The 24,994-nt window shown below is 45.5% G+C and overlaps 1 protein-coding gene across 1 annotated transcript in view; it reads left to right on the top strand.

Moving 5' to 3' along the window:
• Nucleotides 1-24,096, top strand: part of CRACDL (CRACD like) — a 130,377-nt gene extending 106,281 nt beyond the window's left edge. Inside the window, exons 8-10 of the mRNA XM_080814501.1 lie at nucleotides 21,125-21,297; nucleotides 22,264-22,408; nucleotides 23,265-24,096. Of these exons, the coding sequence (XP_080670627.1) occupies nucleotides 21,125-21,297; nucleotides 22,264-22,408; nucleotides 23,265-23,407 (461 nt within the window). The 3' untranslated portion in view covers nucleotides 23,408-24,096. The remainder of the gene's footprint in view (nucleotides 1-21,124; nucleotides 21,298-22,263; nucleotides 22,409-23,264) is intronic.
• The last annotated feature ends 898 nt before the right edge of the window (nucleotides 24,097-24,994 follow it).

Genomic DNA, 24,994 nt, shown 5'->3' with positions numbered 1-24,994 from the left:
GGGCTGAAAGCCTTGCAGGGGAACTGGGATTAAAAATCAGAATTCCTCATGGTACCACTAACACGTTTGGTCGAGTTAGAAACTGAAGAAGGGGGAACCAAATAGGATTCTGCAGCAGTTCAGAGAAGTCAGGAAGATGGAAAAATATCTCGCAGCTATTCCCTAAGAGGAGATGGGCCCTCCAGGGAATCACTCAGATGCCTCTTCCATTTCTTCTCTCAGAAGCTCAGTGAGTTCCAGAATCCTGGGATATGGGTACTCTGACAGATGGAGGTACCCCGCGGCCTATACCACTTCTTGGTGAGAAATGAAGCTTCTGGCTTCCCTGTCACTTAGTGTCCTTCTGACCTACCCGCCCCCTTCCCTGCCCCCAGGAGGATTTTTTTTCCTGTTTAGTAATCAGACTCACGTGGCCCAGCCTCATGGGGGAAGCATCCCATTTATTGGAGTCACAAGCCTTTGGTAAAAGGGGAGCCCCCTTGGGGTGGGCGTTAACTTCCTGTCCCAAAAAAGAGATGGTGTGAAGGTTGGGGCAGTATGTAAGAATCTTCTAAAGCAACTGTCCTTTAAAATGAGCAGAAACAAAATAGATGACCTTTCTAGGTCTTTGACATTTGTCACTTTTTATTTTTGGTGTTTGAGATGAAACAAGCAATCTGTTGGAAATGGGTATTTGTGGCAGAGCTGAAGACTATTTCATTGCTGGGTTCTTTTATTAATGGAAATCAGTGTGCCAGAAACAAAACTATGCAAACGAGTCACATGTGCGTGTGATGAAGGCCCTGAGGAGAAGTTTTCCATGGCAAATTTTGTTTGAAAACAACAACAACAACAACAAAACTTTCAGGATGTTTTGAATGGCTACTGTAAGTCTAGGACTCCACTGAAACACCACATTGTGGGACAGAGGAAGTAGGACACCGTTCTTCTAGGGACCCCACACCCTGAAAGTGCACACATATGAGGGGAAAATAAGCTCACAGAAAGCAATGCAAAGACAGGCTCAAAGAAATTCTTATCTTTTCTGCCTCCTTCCTGGAAAGTGAGTGAAAATGCAATGTGTGTGTGTGTGTGTGTGTACACACATATACATATATAGTGCTTTAAGTTGTGAAGGTGACAGCTCTAGGCAGAAGTGCCAAGAAAACACCCTCCAAGAGCCTTTGTGATCCAAGGCCTCTTGGCTCAGTGGTGATTTTTTGCTGCTGCTGCTGCTACCGCCGCTACATTAGGATAATCAGTGGAGGAGCTTTGGGAGAGGTTCAAGCTGGAGCTGATGATCCACTCCACAAATTGCCAGCGAGGTTATTGAAGCTATTGTAGAGTGTTTCAAAAACCCGTTGAAATATCAAGGGAGGAGGGGGTTTGCTCTGTGTAGGTGAAACCCTGACATCAGCACCGTCCACCTTCATGGCCTGGAATTGAAAATGTGTCTCAGGGGCTTGCTGCCTGAATGGAACTTAAAATACAGGACACTTGGGTTCATGGTCAGAGCTGGAAAAGAAGCTTCAGAGGGCAGTGCTTGACACGTTAATAATTTATAACTTCCTCAGCCCAGACTGTGAGAGTTAGGATTGTTTATTGTCAAACGCCTGGAATGGTCTATAAAGACCTTATTTTTTTTCTTTAATTTATAAAATACAATATAGTATATGTTAACAGCTTTATTTAAAAGTATAGCATAAAAGAATTTCCTTGTCCATTTATTAACATTTTCTAAGCCACAGAAATAACTGATCCAGATGAATTCCAGAATGAAAGAATCCCAGTTACTTGAGGGCAGGGGTAGTGATTTTCATTTCAGTGCAGAGAGAGGAAGGGAAGAATTACTCTCATTCTGCTTGACACCAGCTCTCCCAAGGTGTGTTTGATCTTTGAGGGGCAAATATCAGGACAGGCTGTGGCTGCTGCCTGGGACCTTGGGGTCTTGGGGCTGCGTCATGTAGACTAGAGCAGAATTGCAGAGTTGGTGCTGTCAATCCCCTTAGTGAAAGCTGGATCTGTGTCTTCCCCAGATACTGGATCTGCTTGTGGTTTAATTCATTCTTATTATTTCTGTCATCCTCATTGCTCCCAAAATATAGCTGCCGGAGGCAATTAAATTCATATAAAACAGATAATAAAAGTTTTAATATCAGTATTATTCAGTTTTCCAAAGAGGCCTTATTACTGCTGTTTATTATCTTGTGGTAGCAGGTACTTTACCCAGAGCTCCCAGATGGGCTGCCACCCCTTTCAGGGGCACACACCGTAAAGCTAGGTTACTGAGGTGTCCCAGATGGGTGCACAGTTCTACCTTAGGGACCCAAGCACTTTGTCCTCAGCACCCCTGCTTATCCTTCCTCCTCTCATCTACACTCTTTGTTCTTTCTCTGAAGACATGGAAGAACCCTTCAGTGGGGGAGGCAGGGAGGATTCCCCAGCTGTTGCAGTAAACAGAGGACCCCAGCTTTGCTAAGTGCTGGACCTCACAGGGCCACGTTGGGGTGGTTACTGCAAGGCCAGTACCATATTTGTGCTCATCAATGCAAAGGAGACCGTTAATAGGAGGCAAATGGCCCCCAACTTTATTCATCTGTGCAGGACATTACCATCCTCCTGGTAGGATAGTCCATATCAGAGTCTAAATGGCAGATCAGAAAGCACGTTCTGAGCACAGGATGAGTTAGGCAAAAGAGTAAGAGATGTTCAAGACTTTCGTGTGGAAAAATAGTAAAATACAGAAAGTATATAGAAACAAACAGCCACTTAGGAGTCCGCTTTCTAGATGTTATCCCTGCTGGCTTTTCTTTCTGGTCATTCTTCTTTCTCTGTGTGTAATTTATATTTCATGTAGTTGCAGTCACATGTGGGATATTTTGGAGAATAGCTGGATAAATTGCCATTGTCACTTAGGGGCCTCATTTGATAATGAGCCTCCAGTCCAAGCTCATTATGTCCAGATGGGGCTGATGATAACAGTGGCACACCCAGGTCTCTGAACCTCTTTCTCTAGACTCTAGTAGTCACTCATTATGCATTCATTCTTGCAACAAATATGTCATGTATTTCTGCCATACACATAGCACTGTGCTGGCTCCCAAAAGGCAGTCAGGAAAAGCACGTGGACCTCATCCTCAAGGAGCTTACCGGTCTGAGGAGGCAGGTGGCAGCTGGATGCCACAGGGGAGTGTAGATAGATGCCCATCTTGTCTTTGGCTGCTGGGGGCATTTTCTGGAGGACAGGAACTCAAATTCAAGTTCATTTGAGTTACTATGCTAAAAAAATACAGTCGACCATTGAACAGTGTGGGGGTTAAGAGCACCAGCCCCCCATGCAGTGAAAATATCCACATATAATCCCCCAAATTTAACTACAAATAGCCTACTCTTAACTCTTTATCAATAACACAGTCAACTAACATATTATTTTGTATGTTACAGGTATTGTATACTATCTTCTTACTATTAAGTAAGCTAGCAAAAAATATTATTAAGAAAATCATAAAAGAAAGTATGTTTATAGTTCTGTACTATATTTATTGAAAAAATTCACATATAAATGGACCCTAGGACACCTGGGTGGATCAGTCAGTTAAGCGTCTGCCTTTGGCTCAGGTCATGATCTCAGAGTCCTGGGACAGTCCCTGCTCAGTGGGGAGCCTGCTTCTCCCCCTCCTCTCCATTCCTGCTCTCTCTCTCTCTCACTATCTCTGTCTTTCTGTCAAATAAATAAAAATCTTTAAAAAAAAACTAAAAATTTTTTTAAAAATTAAAAAAATAAATGGACCCTAGCTCTTCACACCTTTGTTGTTCAGGGGTCAACTGTGTTCATACATCTTGAATTCTTAAAGAAAACCAACTCTGTTCATGCCTGCCTTTCTTTTTGGTCTATCATTCCCTTCACAGTCCCTTCCTGAGCAAGTATGGTCAACACTCTGGGCCTCCGCTTCTCCACCATTCCTATGCCCCTCAGACCACATATATTTTCTTGTCCTTGGTTGCCTCCCAGTGCTCCAGCCTCTCCTTGGTGCCCTGAAACAGAACACATCTCAGGTTCCCACCTGTTTCCTCAAGTTCTCTCTTCTCTTGACTCCCTCACCCATAGTATCCAGCCCCTGGCCATCTGTGGGCACACCTGACTTGACATCTCAACATTCATAATTCAGTTTATCCACACCTCCCCCACCACAGATCATTTTCCTTCTCCGTTCCCCCAACTATCCAGATAAGCTAGAGATCTCCAAGCCATCAAAAAGATTTTAATATGGAAAATACTGAAAGGCCTAAAAATTGTAAGAAAAATCACCTTGTAATTCTGCTTTCCTACAGTTACATAAAAAGGAACTTGCATTTCTGACCAAAATGGAGTAAACCACCCTATCTCTCCCACTGATAAAATTTAAAGCCCTGGACAAAATGCAGGAAGTGAATGTCAGAATTCTGGAAGGCGGGTAAGAGTGGGTGTGCTGGGTAGAGAGATAGATAGGACTCTGAAGACCTCCCTGCAGAAGACCTCCCTGCCCTACCACCATGGTATCAGCAGACCCCAGCTTAGTGATTCTCCAGTCCTGCTCCTCCTGCTGCCAACTGCCACCAGGCCCAGCACCAGCTCCACAGGACTGAGTTTGTCGGATGGTCTTAGCCCTACTCCCTATGAGCACCAGCAGCTAAGCAGCAAGCCCCTATATATGAAAACAGTCCCTGCAGGGTGGAACACCTTGGGTTTTCTCATCCCTGACTGGGAAAGTGCCAGCAGCAGACTGGAAGCTCTCGTCCTGGTCGCTGTGGCAATGGCATCTTTTAGGGCAGAGCTCTTTTAATTCTTCCAACCCTACTCAGCAGAAAGGCAGCCACCTCCACCCATAGCAGCACCTAAGGCTCAGAGCCCTTTAGCTCTCCAGAAAGCTCCCTGGCAGAGATCCAGTCATGAAGCTACAGCCCCTCTGCAGCAGTGGCAACAGTGACAGATGTACTGGTGGTGGAAGCCTTTGGTGGTCCCAAAGGCTTCTTTCTCTCGCTACTCTGCCCTGAGGGGTCCCAGTCATGAGAACACACTGCAGTATAGAGGCTAAACCCTGGTTTCCAGCCAGAGAACTTTGGGGGTGGAAATCACAGAAAGGAGACACCTGAGAACAGGTCCTCTACCTATGTGTATGAAGCCCAGGACTCATCTCCATGTTGCACCTGCATGAGACCCACGAGAATCAACAGAGCAAAACCTTTGAGAATTTTAACAGGACTGGGTCTCAACATAACACTCAAAATATCTAGGATACAAACCAGAAGTATTCAAAATTCAAAAGAAATCAGGAGAACATAAAAAATTTTCTAAGAAAAAAGTGATCAGCAAATGCCAACCTTGAGGTGATCTAAAAGTTAACATTATTAGACACGTTATTTTTTATTTGTTTTTATTTTTAACAATGGTGTTCATTTAAAAAAAAAACTCATGATTTTGTGGTTTAAAAAAAACTGCTTGTTTTGTGCCCTCTTATGCTTGAATATAAAGCTCTCTGTGAATATTAGTAAGAGCCACCATATGAAATTTATTATTAACCATCTGTTTTTAGGCTCAAAGCTTTGCTGTGTTCTGTTTTAGCAGCAGAAACTGGAATTAAAGTTAGACAAAGACTTGAAAGCACAAAGTATACCATGTTCTATGAAGAAAGAGTGAGCACTCTTGAAATGAATGGAAAGAGAGAAATTCTCTGCAAAGAAGTAGAAGCCATTAAAAAAAAAAAAAAACAGGCATCTTAGAAAAGGAAAGCATAGTAACAAAAATAAAAGAGTCATTAGAAGAAGCCAGTAGAATAGGGATCACAGATGAGCCCATGAACTTTAAAACTGATAAATAGGAAATATCTAGCTTGAGTGTGAAAAGAAAAAAAAAAGCCTCAGAGACTTTGGAACAATATGAAAATGTCTAGCATTCATATCACAGGAGTTCAGAAGGAGAAGAGAAAGATTTGAGCAGAAAAAAATATCTGAAGGAATAGTGACTGGAAACTTCCTAAATGTTTGAAAAACATGAATTTGCAGATCTAAGAAACTCAGGCAAATTATTTTTGCCTTTGTTTTAAAAAAGCTGTATTTGCATAGGTTTATTTCATCTTCTCAACAAATGGTTCTGGAACATATGAACATCCATAAGCAAAAATAGGAACCTTGACTTAAGTCTCACATCATGTACCATGATTAACTCAAAAGGGGGTCAATGAGTTAAATATAAAGTGAGACTATAAAATTTTCAGGAACTTTAGGAGAAAATCTTTGGAACATAGGACCAGGCAAAGAGTTCTTAGACTTGATAGCAAAACATGATCCATAAGAGTAAAAATGGATAAAACGGACTTCACCAGAACCAAAAACTTTCGCTCTGCCAAAGATCCCATTAAAAGGATGAAAAGAAAAGCTACAAAATGTGGGAAAATGTCTGCAAACCACATATCCAGTAAAGGACAAGTATCTAAAATATACAAAGCATTCCCAAAAGTCAACAGTACAAAGCCAAAAAATATAATTAGAAAATGGGCAGAATTGGGAGCAGATATTTCACCAATGGAAATATACCAACAGCAAATTATCACATGAAAATCATCAATGTTCAAAATCATTAGCCATTAGAGGAACACCAGTTAAGACTATAATGAGATATCCTTACATATTAGAATGGCTGAAATTAAAAAGCTAGAATGACCAGATGCTGGAGAGAATGCAGAGCAACTCATACACTTCCCGTGGAAATGCAAAATGATGCAGTCATTTTGGAAAACAGTCTGGCAGCTGCTTACAAAATTAAAAATACACTTACCTTGTGATCTAGCAATTCCACATCTAAGTATCCCAGATAAATGAAAACTTAGGTGCACACAAAAGCCTGCCACATGAATGTTTATAGCACCATTATTCATAATCACCAAAAACTGGATGCACCCCACATACCCTTCAGTCAACCAAACAATGGAATATTACTCAGCAATAAAAAAAGAATGAACTGCCAGTACACACAATAACATCTTAAATGCATATGCGAAGTGACAGGAACCCGTCTTGAAAGATTACAAATTGTATTAGTCCATTCGTATGACATCTGGATGAGGCAAAACTATAGAGACAGAACAGACAAGTAGATGTCAGGGGTTAGGGGTAGAGGTACGGTCCCTACAAAGGGGTTAACATTAGAGAACTCTCTGGGGTGTTGACATTGTTCTGTAACCTATTTGTGACTTTATACAAGAATCTTAGTGTGTTAAAACTCCTTTAACAAAACTCTTTAACAAAAAAAAAAGGTGAGTTTTACTCTATGTAAATTTTAAAATAATCTTTTAAATGGCACAAAAAAGTGACCATTGCCTCTTCTCCACCCCTCTCTGAACCTCAGAAATCCCACCCACAGGAAGAACCACCACCAGCTCCTTCTCATACATGTTGCAGTCAGTGCTACATCATTATCAACATACATATAGAGGGACACGAAACTTTTTTTTTAATCACAAAAATGCTATACGTGTTGGCTCACAATTTGTATTTTTACTCCACAATAAGATATGGGCCTCTTTTCTGATCAGAATGAGTCAGTAAATCTCATTCCCTTTAAGGGCTACAGAGTACACGTACTGCATTTTATTTAACCATTCTGAACTGAAGGGCATTCTGAGTGCCTTGAGTTTTGTGGGGTTTTTTTTTTTTTTTCATTTTGCCGCAATTAACATTCTTATCTTTTTTATCTCAATGGAGTCACACTTTTGCTTCTCTAGGGTAGATTCTTAAAAGTGGACTTTCTGACTCAAGGGCATACACAGTTTTAACAGACAGCTTCAGATTGCCCCCCGCCCCCATTAAGGTGGTACCAGTTTACACCTCTTGGCACAGAATAGAGACTTTCTCCCCCCTCTCATCAGCACGAGGTGTTGTCAGTCTGTCACTTTTTTTTTTTTTCAATCCGATGGATGAAAATGTTCTCTTTGGTCAGCAGGTCCTGGCCATGCTAACGTGGAGTGCCTTTATCCTGCCCCCGAGTCAGCCCTCCTGGTACTTAACCTGCCGCAGCATCTCCCTACAACTCTCTCTTCCCCGGTGTCAGTCTAACCATGGAGCTTTCCTCTTTAACACTCTCAGTGCCTTCCCACTGTATATGGGAATAAAAGTTAGATGCCTGGGGAAGGCATTTAAGGCTTTGTAGATTCTGGCCAAGGTCAACATTTCTGCCTTCCTAAGTCTGCCTGCTAACTCCTTCACTTCCTCTGACATCTCCAGCCCCACCCCTGCCACCAGCTCCCCTCCCCACTCTGCACACACCCCTGTTTGCCCCCAGCACACTCTGCATTCTTGAACTTGATCTTTAGACCCCTGAGTACATCCACGGTTTTGTTTTTCTCTGTGGAGTATCCGTGCCCGAGGGTCTCCTGGCCTGCAGTGGTGTATAGTGCTGTGGTTTGCAGGACAACAAGGGCAAGGCACAGGGCTGGGTGGTAAGATTGAAGATTGTGGATATGGAGGTTTTACTCCAAGGTCCCCCCTTTGGGGACTGTGGGATTCTGAGCAAGTGACTTTCTTAACCTCTGAGTCTTCATTTCCTCCTTTGTAAAATGAAGTTATTACTAATAGTAATACATGGGGCAGCAAAAGCATTGTAACTACAAAATGTGCTGCAGTTTCCAGCAGCCCAGTCATGATTTCCTAAGGATGTACCAAAATATCCTCATCTGAGCTGCATAGAACAGTTGTGGGAATGGGATTCTCTCTGTCCGGTTTAAACCAATGAAGGCGCCAACATGAGAATACAAGACCCCAAAGAGAATGTGTGTGCAGAATATAGCACAATAGAGACTGTTTTTCCCCGCTGTTATCAGCATGAGGTATTGTAAGTCTATCATTTTTTTTTTCAATCCAGTGGATGAAAATGTCCTTTTTAGTCAGCAGGCCCTGGTCATCCTAATGTGGATACCAGGAAGATACTGAGAATCTTCTGGTAACTATCTGGGGGCAGTGTGATGGACTGTAGGACATCAGGGTTATGCCATGCTCTGAAACCTTTGCTCTAAAACCTGGCAGCCCAGACCCTAGGGTGTGGAGGGGCAGTGCCCCCCACTCTCCGTCTGCTGCACTAAAGTCCCACTTTCGAGTGCATGAAGCACTTTTCTCCAAGGCAGCTGTGAACGTCATGTGGGAACTGAAGCCCTCTGTGCGCTTAGCCCAGGGCTCAGTACAGTGGGAGAAAGGTGGGCTTGAAGAGAGAAGGCAGCATCTTCATGACAGGAGGGGGCAAGTGTCCTGGGCAGAGGGTGCCAAAAGCCAGAGGGGTGAGGCCAGTCCAGGACTGCAGAGACACCAGCAGGGATGCCCTTGGAGTGGATGTCCAGATACAAGGCAGGGGGCACTGGCTGATTTCTGGAAGGATCCGCCTGGAACAAGGGCATCAGCCCAATTCCAGAATTGGATCACCTGGTCAGTCAGGCCCTCTGTGTCATCCAGAAAGCATCGTGGGCTCTCCAAGGCTCCCTCAGGCCAGACACTCGGAGCAGCATTGAGATCATCGGTTCCCAGTTCTCGCCGCAAATTGGCATCATCACCTCCACGGGTTCAGGTTGATGGGTGCAGGGGGAGCCCAGACAATGGAGTGGTAAAGGCCCTATATGTGATCCTGATGTGAGGCCAGGGGTGAGAACACCTATTCTAGGGCAGCGCTTCTCAAACTTACAAATGTTTGTGGATCTCCTTTAAATGAAGATTCTGATTCTGATGAGGACAGTACTGCTGGTCTACAGACCAACATTTGAGTAGCAGGGATCCAAATCTGTGTTATCCAACATGGAACCGTTAGTTTCATGAGGCTGTTTTTTGTTTTGTTTTTGTTTTTGTTTTAATAAACTCAATGTGGGGCTCGAACTCAGGACCCAAGATCAATTGCACGCTTTACCAACTTGAGCCAGCCAGGCGCCCCATGTGTGGCTGTTTAAATGTAAACTTAAATGAATTGCAATTAAATTTGAAAAATCAGTTCCTCAGTCACACTGGCCACATCTCAAGGACTCAGCAGCCCCGTATCTTGTGACTAGCCGGCAGCACAGAGATCATTTCCACCACTGCATGGCCCTGATTTGGGGCAAGTAGCAGTCTGTAAGCGTTGTGCTCTTCCCCTAATACTTTCACTTGTTTCTCTGTGTGTCCGTCTCCCACACTACATCAGCTTCCCAAAGTCAGGGTTTGCCCTGGATTTACCCACCACTTAGACTCAGTATACAGGTGAAGAATGACAGTAATTGTTAATGTGTATTAAGCAGTCACTAAGTGCCAAAAATCATTATACATGCTTTCCATTTTAATTTCCAACAACAATCCTATTTTATAAATGGGAAAGCCGTAAAATAGCAAAAGAACTTGCCCAAAGGAACATAGCAGGTGACCTGGGGAGGGGAGTTTGGTGCCATGTAGACCTCCCCTGCAGCTGTGATCTTCACTGTTATGCCGTACTGTGGTGGTTCTCAACTGGGGGCAACGTTGTCCCCTAGCAGACATTTGGCAGTGTCTGGAGACTACTTGATTGTCACAGCTGTGGCAGAAAGGAGACACTGCCAGCATCTAGTGCAAGGGGTTGAACATATCGCAGTGCACAGGACAGCCCTCAATACCAGAGAACCATCCAGCCCCAAGTCTCGATAGTGCCAAGGCTGAGTAACTATTGTTTGCCACTCAGTGAATAAGTTATCATGGGGAGAGAATGGTGTATAGGAAAGGGGGGAGGGTTATACTCCTTAACAGGAGATGGTCTGAGATATAGTGAATGAAGAGTAAAGACAAAGCCTGTGTTCATGTCCCAGCTTTGTTACATATCAGCCATATGGTCTTGGACAAGTCCTTTTTACTCCGTGAGATTCTCTGAATGGGGCTCCTGTCTCTGAAATGGGGCTTGAAAAGGTTCTTACATAACAAGGAGGCTTGCGAGCGTCATTAGGAATATGATATTGCTCTGAAAATCAAGACTGAATAAACCTTAGCCATGAACATTTCTTGGATGGGGAGAGATTTCCCTACCTGTCCAGGGCGAGTGAGGGAGGGCCAAGGGATAACAGAGGAAGGAAAATCTAAGCCCTGTGAACAGGGGCCATCCCTAAAACTAATCACTTGTTCTCCAGTGGCCACTTGAGACAGATCTTGGAGAATTCCAGCTGTCCCTGGAGAGCCACAAGGAATCCAAGGTGGGTTGTTTGTGGACATGCTGAATTATAAGGGAGTGCCACATAGTAGAGTTTCACTACTTCTTCCCCTTCATCTGCTGTAGCTCAAAATTATTTTCAGATCAGCAGTGCCTTTCTATCCCCATATCTTTATAAGGTCTCAGTTATATTACCTGGCAGGTAACAGACAGCAGCCGTCTCCATGGCCAGAGATGGACTTTGGTCACTGCCTTCTGCTCAGAGGTTGTTTTAATTGCACAGCGACAGGTGAGCAAATGAACTTTGAGTCCAAGCTTGTACATCACAACTCTTTGACCTTGAGCTTTGTCTCTGGCTTCTGGGGTCTCCACTTTGAGATGAGGGTATTGGGCTGGACAGCTTAGGAATGTCTGCCAACCTTGCCCTTGCACACTGGGCAGCTGTACCTGAAGTTAAGCAAAGGGCCTGGCAAAGCATCTCATGCCTGGGGTGCCCCCAATAAATGTGCCTGCACGTGACCAGGTTCCCGACCTCACACATCCGAATCCAGATGTGATTCTCGCATTGGTTTTTGTTTCTAAATGTTTTTTTCACAGATTTTTTTACCTGGGAGCAATAGAGCCCTAAAGCAGTTATAACTAGTGCCATAGCAACGAGAAGAAGAAAAGCAAAGCAGACCCCAGGCTCCCACTGGGGGAAGGACTCATATAAATTGCCACTGTGGAGGCCTGTGTACACCCCTGCCCTTGGGCAAGGACTGACCACCCCACCCCACCCCCGGGGAATATGCTATATTATCAGACCCTCATGAATGCCGGCATTGGGATGCCTTTTTTTTTTTTTTTTTGAAGATTTTATTTATTTATTTGACAGAGAGATCACAAGTAGGCAGAGAGGCAGGCAAAGAGGGGGAAGCAGGCTCCCCACTGAACAGAGAGCCTAATGCAGGGCTCGATCCCAGGATCCTGAGATCATGACCTGAGCCAAAGGCAGAGGCGTAACCCACTGAGCCCACCTAGGCGACCCGGGAAGCCTTCTGACTCCACTAGCCCTTTCCCTAGGTCTAATCACTTGTACAACCGTGACACCCTGAGAGTTAGCAGTATTGTTTGACCGAGTGTGCCCCACGTCAGTGAGCAAATGTGACATGCTCTGTGGAGACTGACTATGATACCAGGTAAAGGGGGGCAGTCCTGGCCCTCATAGGCTCTCACAGCTTATGATATAAACAAGCTACCAGGACCATTTAAAACAGCAGTGGCATTTTTTTCCCCCTGTCATGTGGGAAAGAGATTGTGAAGATTGTGAGAAAGAAAATGTGTAGGTCTGAAGGTGGGTCTCAGGAGCTAGGGTGAGGAGGAGATCCCCGCAGTGCCTCCTGACTTGGAGGAGGGAAAAGCTGTGAGGACAGTTTGGCCCTGGTAGCCAGGAAAGAGGTTCCCAGACACAGTTGCTATCTTCTTGAGAGCTCCATTTTGCCATCAGGCTGTGAGCTAAGTGTTTAGAGAGATCTGTTCTCTGTCTTGCTGAGCTGTGGAGTCTTATTTTGGAGAGGAAATGGAGGAAGGAGGATTCAGGATAAACCTTCAGAGGCTGGAGTTAAGAAGGAGGTGGGCTGGGTGAGGGGGGACAGCAGTAGGAAAGGCAAGTGGCTCAAGGACCTCCTGGTGCTTTTGAGGGCTGAGGGGATATGAAGAGGATGGAAAGGTTCTGCTGACGAGGGAGGGGAACATCCTTGGGAGAACCCTGGCCCCCTCTGGCAGTAGCCTTGCCTAATTGCAGTGTAGAAACAGCTCCATGGTGCAGCCTTGCCTTGTTTCTGTATCTGGACAGGCAGTTGGACCCTTCCTCCAGCTATCCAAGCACCAAGTGAGTCCTGATGATCTTAGATAGTTTTTGTGGGTTGTTTTGTTTGCTTTTTACTAAGAATGATACACGTGCAAAGAAAGGCACAGATATGTGTGCAGCTCAATGAATTTTCACACACCCAACACACCAGACAAGAAACAGAATGAGACCAGTGCTCCAGAGGCCCCTCGTACCCCTTGCCCCCAGACTCTGGAACTCATTCCTGGACCATGGACCATAGACCACGGACCACGTGTTAGCTGTTGAAGGATCCCTCTATTCCTGATTACTCTTTCAGAAGAGCCTGTGTGTGGGGCCCTGGAGAGAAGTGTTAGCTTAGGAACAGCCTTCCTGTCTATAGACTCAGCACTTGCCATGGCGTGGTGCCTCCTGGGCATTAATCAGGTACAGCTGATTCTCATTATTTAGAGTAGTTATGCTCCATAAAGTTGCTGTAAATACTGAATTAGTGAACACCAAACCACTGCTCCTAGAAGAAATAGAGTAGAAATCAGAGTTAGTGAGCCTCTGATTACATTTTGTCAACTGACCAGCACATAACCTTGTTTTATGTGTGTCTCTGTTTAAAGACACCGTACTATATGTATTATTCATTAATTACCATCCAACTTACAGCCAACAAAACCGAAAACTCAGCCCTGATGAGATGAACTTCATCTGACGAACGTATTTTCTTCGTGAGGCTCCTCACAGTCTTCTTAGCACATTAGCAGTAGATGTGGGGGGTATTTTAGACAGCAAAATTACCAAAAAAAAAAAAAAACCCCACAAAAATGCAAAAAATGTGGCACTAAGTTTACCGCGAAAAGGACATTTGTTTATAGTATGAAAGGAGACACAGGAAAGAAACAGAGTCCCCTTGTTTGACAGCTGGGACCGTGCTCGCCCAGATATTCAAATTTTTCACCGCTCTGCACATGTCTGCAGATGACCATGAAGGGTCACAAGAACCCATCTGGGCATTACAAATACATTTTAGCGAGTAGGCGAATTCACAAATACAGAATCCACAAGCAGTGAGGACTGACTATGTTGGTTGAATGAGAAAAGGAAGGAATGGCAATTCGTCTAATTTGGAGGTAGAACTAGAGCACAGCTCTATCACACATCATTCCATGAGAAGCCCTTACTTCCTGAACGCTCAGACAGTGTTGAGACAGATGCTGACATGAGAATTACAAGCCCAAGTTCTACTATAAGATTGCCCAGCCTGGCTCACGGGCAGAACTGGTGAGGAGCAACTGCAGACTTATCCAGCATGTATTGATCAGGCACTGTCTGTGTAAGCTGAGACCAACAGTCAATCAATAAATGCTTTAAAAAAAAAATAAAATAAACCTCACCTTTCATGTAGGAAGCCTGGCATAAATCCTCAGCATAAATGAGGCCCCACGTGTCCCCAGAGTCCAGGATGCCACCCCCCACTCCAGCAGTCCCCGTGGTGTGTGTTTATACAGCTCATCACCCCCATGTAAACCAGAGCGGTGGCAGAGGACCTGGAGGGGAGACTGAGCAGGAGGATGTTTGCTGTTACTGGAGCACCATGGCACGGTTCTGGCTTCTTCTGGCTGTGACAGATGTTAACGATGCATGCACTTTAGAACAGAAATCTTAGAGCCTAAACTCGGGCCTCTCCTTCTGCAAAGAGTGTTTTGAAAAGCTGGGAATGAGCCGTTGATACTTATTTTTAAGATGACAGCATAACGGAAAAGGATTCAAAGGAGCGTGCCAAAGTGTTATTTAGCACAACTCTGCCGGGTTATTGATTTATGGGAAACTTTCTTCTCCTTCTTTATACTTTTATCTGCTTTCTGAATTTGTACGATGTGCATGTGTACTTTTATAAACAAGGAAGACATTTGAGGAGACAAGGACACGCACAGCATCAGGTTAACGTCTGCTTGAACTGTCACGGACCGTGTCCTTGGGAACCAAGAGTCTGGCCCCCTAGCTAGGCAGAAGGCTGAAGGACAACCCAGTGCTTGCTTTGGGTTTTCTTTTGTTTTGTTTTATCACAGGAGAGGACACTGGCAAAAGGCTTCCTGGCCGCCATCCTGTCCTGGCTGGAATTTGACCAAAGGCTGCCTCTCTCCTCAAGCAGCAACAACAACAGAGTAACAACAGCACCCGCCGTGGGGCAGCTCACCCTCTCTAGCTCACACGGAGCCAGACGCTGTGCTGAGTGCTGAGTGTGCTGTGTCATCCCGTCACATATTCGCCATCACGTAGGAGGCAGGGATAGTAGATGATCTTGTGCGATCTTCAGTCCCGCTAAGAGGGGTACACATTGCTCCTTTCCTCATTTTACACTGAAATTGAGTCACAGAGAGGTTCTGGAATTTGCCCAAAAGCACCTTGCTAGCCCGAGGCCTTATTCCTAGACATGGAGGCCCCAGGGCCACATCAGTAGCTGCTGTTTCCTGGCCCCAGGGAGGAAGCAGTCCTTATTACCACAGCCTACTGAACCAACCTCAAGAACAAGAACTCTTGGAAATAAATGCCAGAACAATAAATACACTTTTCAGACTAAACTCTTGAGGTGGGAGAGCATATTAAGAAAAAGGAATCTAGAGAAAAGCTAATGTATAAACTCCTCATAGCCTCCCTCTTTGACAGAACATATCCTCAAAATGACAACAACAAAAAATTAGTTTCCCCCACCAAAAGTTGCCCTCCTATGAAATTAAGTTATTTAGGGCAAGTTCTGTGGCTGTCACAGCTTCCTGCATCTGGAGCATTCTGTCTTCCGGAAATTTTACTCTACGTATGCTGTACAACAGGTCAAGTTTGCGGTCTTTCTTTCCAGGGGAGATGTGTTTCGGGGAGTCCCTCTCCTTTGGGCTCTCAGTAAAGGAGATCACACAGATACAGACATGAACTGATAGTTCCCTGTGCGGAGAACCATTCCTGGGCTGTTCATTGTAAACCCAGGCATAACTGACAGCTTGCAAAACCTCTTGTCACTTGGGGAGGAGAAATTGAGATGTCAGAGCCCGTTAGCCAAATCCCCAGGAGATTAAGGTTGTCTGTGTTGAGGCAGAAAGAAGTAAACAAAGGAGTGTTTTCATCTCCTTTTATTTAATCTACTGCCACATCTATATTATCCTAGGATTAATGACATTTTGAACATGCTTAATCTCAGAAGCTATTTTATGGTTGAACCTTGACCCTACAGTATTCATGCTGTAGAGCTATCACCTAGGAAGTTTTTTGGCATCTGAAACTTGTGTTATCCTGAACACTACCTGTGTCTTCGATGCCCTTCTCCTCCCTTTCCTTGTGGAGTATGGCACACGCACCCTCCCTCAACCCTTGCCCCTACTGTGGCTCCAAGTGCAGGGAAGGGTGTGCAGACCACCTGGGCCTTCCACCACAGATCAGAACAGAGTCTCTTCCCGATGCTCTGCCTGGGCTGACCTGGGACAGGTACTTATGTGGGTTACATGAACCTCCAGGTGGAATCGCAGGCCTCTTTGAACCCCGGTACAATGGCAGGATGCTTTGTGGCTTTTCTCCCTCCTACCCCGGGGTCTGGAATCTCGCCCACCCCTCCTCCCTGTGCCCTCCACCCAGGAGGCTGCCCCTGGACCGTCCTGTGAAAGGTAAAGGCTGTCAGGGTCCCTGTGGCCTGCTTGCATTCCTGACAAGGAGCAAAGAGGGCAAGGACAGAGTACAGAATACAAGGAAAGGCCATTTACTTCCAAAAGAGAAGTGATTGGTGAAAGATCTTGGCCTTATGCCTGGCCCAGGTTTGGGGAGGCTGCCGTTGTAGGTCACTTGATCCCACACTGGTCCAGTACAGCTGCAGCACTCACTCATTCCCATGCACCTTCCCATGAACGCTGGAGGCATCTGCCCACACTTACACACAGAGGACACCCAGAAACGTGGCTGCCCACTGACAGGCAGAGCAGAGGCCCATGCCCCTTCCCTGCTTGGGATGAAATCTGGCAGCATTCTCTCAGTGTGAGGAAGGAAAAACCACCTCTTGCCTAGACTGACCTGGTTGCATTGTTTACAAGACTACTGTTTCCGTGAGCACACTGGACAGGAGAACAGGATATGCCCCTGGTCCCCGAGGGCCCCCAGCCTCAGTCTGCCCTTGGAATCCCCCACCTTGCTGTAGACCTCACATCAGCACGGTTCCTAGGAGTGCCACAGACCCCCTGTTGTACAGAACCTTTGCCAGTGATTTTTTAAATACTCATTTTGGCTCAGATAGTGTTTAGGAATTCATCAGAGCTGTCTTGTGCCCTTGCGATGAGAGTGATATGTGTGTCCATGGCCACACACAGATCCGAGGGTCTGGGGAGCCAGCCAGAGCACTCAGAGATGCTGCTCAGCCTCCAGTTTAAAACTTGGGATGGGAATTTTCTCTCTGTGCACACTTTGTCTTGACAGAACTATTCAGAATATTTTGTTGGCTGAGGTAATGACTTTGAACCCATAGTGAAAGCCCTCTCTCCAGTAGGCCTGTGTTGTGGCAAAGTCTCGGGGAGAATGGCACCACCAGACGTCTCCCTTGGGCCAGGAGGGAGCAGAGCACGACTGTCACTGAGCGTGAGGAAGAAATTAAAGGAGAAGTGGAAAGAAACCTGTTTAAGAAAAAAAATTAAAGTCCAGAAAGACCATGAGGACTCCCTGGAATGAGGGATTGAGATTAAGGGATGAGAAATGCAAACTTTCTGTAAAACATGGAACCATCTTCTGTGTGCCCGACAATCATTGGGTTCTCTGGACAAGAGACAAAACATAAAAGAACCTCATAAATGAGCTGATATTAGAACACTACAGGGTGCATAGTCTCTGGAGTGTGTCTGTTGAATAAATAAGAAATTCTAATGACCAAAAGCATAGATTGGTGAGGTAGACAGTGAACGAGCAGATATATTTAGCACCAAACTGTGAGGAAAATCTCTTGAGAGTCACAGAAGGATTAGGAAAAGGAGAGCATGTTCAGCTAGGCTGAACAGAGCAGGCTTCATGGAGGAGGCAGCATCTGGACAGACACTTCATGGGCACACAGGGATGATTCTGGAACAGGGTGTCCAGTCCCTGATCACCTCCTAGACTGTGGCCACAGCCTCCCTCCTCTCCTTCCAGCTTCCCATCCCTTTCCAGTCAGACTCCTTCTCCACACAGCCTCCAGGGTGTCCCCTTGGCTCAAACCCCATGGCTTCCCATGATGGACAGGAAAAAGACCAAGAAGACCCTTCTCAGTTGCCTCGTGCCTGATCATTCAGTGCCTCATGGCCAGCCTGCCCACAACTCTGCCTTCTGCCCCCCTCACCTGGGAGACCTTTCCTTACCCCTCTGCTCAGCCTGGAAGGTTCCTTCTCCAGGTCCCAACCCAGACACCACTTCACCTGCCGCGTACCAGTGTCAGGCCCTTCCTCACCCAGCACTTAGTAAACTCTAGCATCTTCCAGTTTCCACCACAGCTGCTTATTTGTATTTAGTCTCCCCCAATAGACTGAGATTTTGACAGAACAGACAGTTGGTGGTTTATTTTTCCACCTTAGCATTTAACACAGTCCTTACACATTAACCCTGGAAGGAGGGAGGGCAGGAAGGATGGAAGGAGCAGGGGGTAGGCAGGAGGAGCAAGAGAGCAGAAATGTTGGGCTCTGGCTAACAGAAAGGATTGTACACTTAGAAGTAGTCTGAGAAGATCTGAATGTTGAAATCAAGCATGGAACAGAGAACATTTAGGGGAAGAAGAGATGAAAGTTAAGGGTCAGGAGGAAGGAGGAATTCCCAGGTTTAGGAGCAAGAGTCCTGAACAAGGACCTGGAGAGGGCATGCCCACGGAGGGCAGGCCTCCCAAGCAAGGTTATGCAGCTCCATCAGTGCTGCGAGGGGTAGAGCAGATGCAGAATGGGGAGACCTCAGGATTTATGGTTTAGCGGTCAGGTGGATGAAGAGAGCAGCATTTGTGGTGTGGCCCCATCAGGAATTAGCTGAAGAGACACAGGCCGAGGCCACTGGAGCGGAGGGTGGAGAAGAACAGAGGATGGTGAGGCTCAGTGGAGATAGTTCCTTTCAAGCCATTGGAGAGCCAGGCACTTTGCAAAGCATCAAGGAAGAGAGGAGAGCCAGGGAGAGCCTGAAGAGGCAGGAAGGGTCAAGGGGCGAATGGAAGAGATGGAGCGGGATTCCCTGGGGACCAGTCCATTGGGGTGGAGGCCCCAGGGAGCAGCCGGGAGAGCGGGAGCCATTCCCAGCTGTCCAGGCCAGGGAGAGCTCAGTGTGTGAAGCCAGAGGCCCTTCCCAACTCTGACATGAAACTGAAGCTTGCCAAGCTGTGGCTGCTGTCCCCTCTTTGGGGCAGCTGCATTTAATATTTTGTGGCTCAGACTAGAGGAGCATCATCTCTTTGATGCATCGTTAAATGAGAAAACCAAGTCCCCTAAAGAAAAGTAGAAGTCTTGCCAGAAAGGCTCCCGGGTTCTCTTTCCTCCTGCCTCACCCACCCCGGCCTGAGGCCCCTGTGTGGACAGAAAGAAAGAGACTGCCGGCTGAACTGGAGGCAGGAACAAGAACAAATAGAGTCATATAATATCACAGCAGAGCAAGGGGCGGCGAATGTCAGGCCACCAAGAACAACAACACTAACTCATCCCAGACTTCTGCATGCACTGCTGTGACATGGATCCTGCCTTCCCCTTGCCGACCAAGATGTTGAAGAGGAAGTGTAAAGGGGTAGGGCCAGGCATATGGGGATGCCTTTTCTTTCCTTTCCTTTTCCTTTTTTCTTTTCCTTTCTTACTTTCTTTCTTTCTTTCACCTTCCTTTCTTCCTTCCTTCCTTCCTTTTGTTCAGTTAGCCACTGTATAGTACATCATTAGTTTTTGATGTAGTGTTCAATGATTCATTAGTTACATATAACTCCCAGTGCTCATTACAGCACGTGCCCTCCTCAATACCCATCACCCAGCTACCCCCTCTCCTCTGAAACTCCCAGATTGTTTCTAGGGGGTCCATAGTCTCTCATGGTTCATCTCCCTCTCTGATTTCTCCCCCTTTGGATTTCCTTCCCTTCCCCTGTGGTCCTCCGTGCTATTGCTTACGTTCCACGTGTGAGTGAAACCATATGATAATCGTCTTTCTCTGCTTGGCTTACTTTACTTTGCATAATCCCCCCCCAGTCCCATCCATGTCAATGCAAATGGTAGGTATTCATCCTTTCTGATGGCTGAGTAATAGTCCCTTGTGTATGTGGACCACATCTTCTTTATCCTTTCATCTGTTGAAGGGCATCTCGGCTTCTCCCACAGTTTGGCTATTGTGGGCATTGCTGCCATGAACATTGGGGTGCATGTGCCCCTTCTTTTCACTATGTCTGTATCTTTGGGGTAAATACCCAGCAATGCAATTGCTGGGTCATAGGGTAGCTCTATTCCCAACATCTTGCTGCATCTCCCCCTCTTACACTGTCAGTGGGGGTGCACTTCTGTCTTTGTTTTGTGTGGTGACAGGCAAACATTCCGACAGGCAGGGTCATGGCGAACCTTCAGATTCAGTGTACTTTTGATATACCTGTGAGAAGCCACTATTTAATCCGTAGGTTTCCTTGAAGAAAGTTTTAAAGGCACCACTTCTCTTCTCTCCAGAACATTGAGGAAAACAAGTATGGCTCTTGTGGTGTGACTCTCTGCAAAAGGAAGGTTATGTTTACAGTTTTTTAAAAAAAAGAATAACCGTGTGTCTGCAAAATTTCCAAGCGAATCAGGAATCATGTAGTATGTACTAGCCACAATGACAGGCTTATATTAAAGAAATCTTATCTATTTATGTACTTACTTTTATCTCATTCCAGAAAGTATTCCGTGGGAGGAAGGTGGCTTTAAAATGTGTGTGTAGGAACAGCTGCGTTTAATATTTTGTGGCTCAGACTAGAGGAGCATCATCTCTTTGATGCATCGTTAAATGAGAAAACCAAGTCCCCTAAAGAAAAGTAATAGTCTCTCCAGAAAGGCTCCCGGGTTCTCTTTCCTCCTGCCTCACCTATCCCAGCCTGCGGCCCCTCTGTGCAGTGTTCTCTGAGTGGGAGAAGCCGAAGGTGAGATGCGACAGGGGCTGGGATGTTTTGCATAACCTTGTGTCTTTACCCACAGAGAAGGGTCCTCCTCCTGCAGCTGAGGGCCAGCCTGCACCACCCTGGATCACCATCGCTCGGCAGAAGCGACGAGGGACCTCAGACCAGCCCCCAAACCAGGAAGACAAGCCCGGGGCCCGCACCTTGAGGTCTGAAATAGGAAAGCAAGCCAAGGCGCCCGAGAGAGCCCAGGTGCTTAGAGCAAATACTTTCTGTCTCTGTAGGTACAGGAGGGACCAGGCAGCTGGAGCTGGGGCCTGGCACCCCACGCATTCTGTGTGGTCATCACCGGGACCCTTGTCTGTGATGATTGCTGATGTCTGCCCCCTCTGTGTGCTGTGCTGTTAGAAGTGGCTGGATTGCTGAGGCAGTGGACACAGCTCCCTTCTCCCTGCCTCCTAGGCAACACAGCTCAGCATCAGGAGACATGGAACGGGGTTAAAAAACTTCTCAGTTAGAAGCTTGGAGACCATGTCAGCAGCTCCATCTTGGCTCATTGTGTGGTGATGGACGAGCCCTGCTTTTACTGCTCTGTGGGCTGCCTGCTGGGGCTCCTTGTTCCTCACCTTGAGCTGGAGGGCTGGGACCTGGGTTTCTGCTTCGCACTCTGGATGGAAACAGTGTTCTCAAACCCAAGCGACTACACTTAGAAGCAGGATGAGACCCACAGCTTTTGTATTCCCCCGAATAGCCACCATGATAAACCCATAAGCGTGTTTCAGCCATGTGAGAAAATGAGCCTGAACCTGCAGTAGGACCTGCTTCCCTTCATTGGAACAATGGAATTTATAAAGCCAATTAACCCACCATCCACGTTCATATCAGGTATCACAAATCTCAAAGCTATTTCGCTTTGACACAGTTCACTCTGACTTTTCAATGGAATCCCTGCCATCCAACATGGGGGCTGAGGCCAGGTGTGGGGACTGAGCAGAAGCCATGATGTCTGTGTGGGCTGAACACAGAGCCCCACATGCCAGTCTGAGTCTGCCATTCTAAAGGCCCCTCTCAGCAAGGGCACAAGTTCTGCCAAGAGAGTACCAGGGGCATGACTCATCTTTGTCTAGAAATGCCGTAGCCCATTGCCTTTGGCTATGTTTGCCCCCTGTGGGACTCTCAGGTGACCAAACAGTGTGTGTCTCTCTTGTGTCTTAATAGGAGCCCATGAAGCCAGTCGACTTCATCCGCAGCAAGTCTTTCCTGGTGGCTCCTGCCAAGCCCTCTGGGGACCGGAGGCAGGGGACAAAGCTCTGCCTCCAGGAGGGGCTGCAAAGAGGAATCTCGTTGTCCCATCAGAACTTGGGTAAGAAGCCTGCAAGCAGTACCAGACACTGAGATGCTTTTCCAGGATTGGTCCTGCTCTTTTTGTTTGTTTGTTTGTTTTATTTTCTTTTTCCAAATCACTTCGCCACATTGATTTTTTAAACAGCTTTTACTGACATGTCATTTAGGTGCCGTAAAACTCACCCGTTTTAAATGTACAGTTCAGCAAGTATATATTGACAATGAGAATATATTTACTGACGTGTACAACCATCACAATCCAATTTTAGAACACTTCCCTCACCCTAAAAAGAAACCTCATGCCCATTTACAGTCATTCACCGTCCCCAACCCCAGGGCTAGTCAACCGCTAATCTACTTTCTATCTCCATATGACTTGTCTTTTGGGGACATTTCTCATAAATGGAGTCATAAAATATGTATTCTTTTGTATCTGGCTTCTTTGACCAAGCATAGTGTCTTCAAGATTCATCTCTATTGTCACATGTATCTGTATCTTTAAATTTATTTTTCACTGTGGTAAGACACATATGACGAAATTTACCATCCTAGCCATTTGTCAGTATACAGTTTGGCAGTGTTAAGAATATACACACTGTGGTGCAAACCAATCTTCAGAGTTCCTACAGTTTTATTCTGGAAGTTTCTCTCACCTCACTGCATTGCTAGAACTGTTTTTGAGCCTGCTGTTCTTAAGACTTTTTATTATATAAATTATTCTATGCCTAAATCTTCTTTACATGTTTGCACATTAATGGATTTTACGTTTGAGACCACAGTTAAGACCTTGACATATATTTTAAAGAAACACAAGAGGCTTAAGTGGAAATCCAAACTCATTTCTCGTGTTTCTGTTTGTTTTGTCTTCTTTCCAGCAGCTCAGTCTGCAGTGATGACGGAGAAGGAATTGCATCAGCTGAAGAGAGCCAGTTATGCCAGTGCAGATCAGCCGTCCTGGATGGAACTTGCCAGAAAGAAATCTCAAGCTTGGAGTGACATGCCCCAAATTATAAAATAGGCTGACGGCCTGCTGCTAAAGAATGTCCACTTCCTTGACGGGTCATTGAGTCAAAAACTGCTGGTAAATCAAGGCAAACAGACTGTGAAACTGAAGAGTGATTTTTTCATCAAGTTAGGGGAGAGCGAGCTTGGGGAAGAGGAAGGAACCAGGCCAACAAAGACAGACACACAGCCACAATCCTGGGCCAGAGGTGCTCTAAAACAAGAACACCATTGAAAAGGGCCAGGAACAAGGTCCTGTGCCCAAAGGTATGAATGTGAGGCTTTGAGAATTGCCTTGATAAAGAGGGCTCGGACAGGAAGAAAGTGGCAGTGAACCGTGAATGCCTAAGTCAGGAGCGCCTGCAAGGTCAGAGGAGAAGGTCTTCCAGGGGAACGTGTGTCTGTGCTTCCACCTGAGATCAACCTGTGTCTCCGGTTCTCGTCTTGCCTGTGGATCCCGTCTTCTCCTTTCATGTTCACTATTAGGCATGACATTTTTGGTAAAACAGGGATGCCGTTTCCAAGAGCAGCTATAAAACCGTCTTCCTGAAGATAGTCACTCTACAAAGGAGTGGAAGGAACATAGCCGGGTTCATCGATTCACAGACTGTTTCCAAAAATAATTTTTAAACTTTTCCACAAGGCATCTGTGTCCTTAACCATTGCACAATGTATTGCCTGTTCAATAAAAGGTTTCAAACATGCCTCTGTCATACGTGTAAATGTTCTTTCTGCTGACACTTGGAGAATGTCCTCCAGCAACAAGTGAAATGCAGTGTATAAAATTTCAGTGTGTGTGTGTGTGTGTGTGTGTGTGTGAGAGAGAGAGAGAGAGAGATTCAGTGTGTGCATACTGTAGAATCTCAGTTGGACTGATCTGGGGGTTTTTGAGATTCTTTTTTTCTACAAAATTTCTGTTATTTTTGGAAGATAATGTGGGGTGTTTTTTTCCTGTTTTCATCTACTTGGTACTACATTTAAAAATATGAAATTTCTAAAAAGTTGTAATTCTTGAGTATCAAATTAATCTAACCTGCACATTTCTGTTGAAAACTAGGTTATCAGTGTATTAGCCAGGATGACCCATGAATGTAGAATGTGGAGAAGCCAGCAGAGGAAGAGTGTATATTTAGGATCTCAGAATTGTGTCTCAGTTATGTAATACCTCTATTTTTAAAAATATTTCCAATTTGTTCCTTTGAACAAGCTAATCTTCATAAGAATATGTACAGCTGGGAGCACGTAGCCACCAAAATCAGTAAGACTTTATAGATATTATAATTTGATTTTATGTACCCTGAGTTCTACTTTTATTGTACTTTGTATCCTCCTGAATAATTATTTTTCTAGCTGTTAGAACTACACTTGATCTTGATCAACTAGAACTTGATCTAGACTTCCTTTATTGAAAAATTCCTGGATAGCTCTTTTTTTTCCTAACCAGATTGATTTATTAATTTCAGTCTCTTAGAGAACATCAATATTGAATGCCGTGATAAATGTGCTCTAAACAAGAACTCTGTCCATCTAGAATTGCTCCAACAGCTTGGACATAAATAAGTTTAACTAGGAAAAAAATTTTGTTGGCCATTACTATCCCAAA

This window comes from Martes martes (genome assembly GCF_963455335.1).
Source record: "Martes martes genome assembly, chromosome: 9".
Lineage (NCBI taxonomy): Eukaryota > Metazoa > Chordata > Mammalia > Carnivora > Mustelidae > Martes > Martes martes.
Note: the sequence above shows the minus strand (reverse complement) of the source record. Positions and strands in the feature narration are given on the sequence as shown.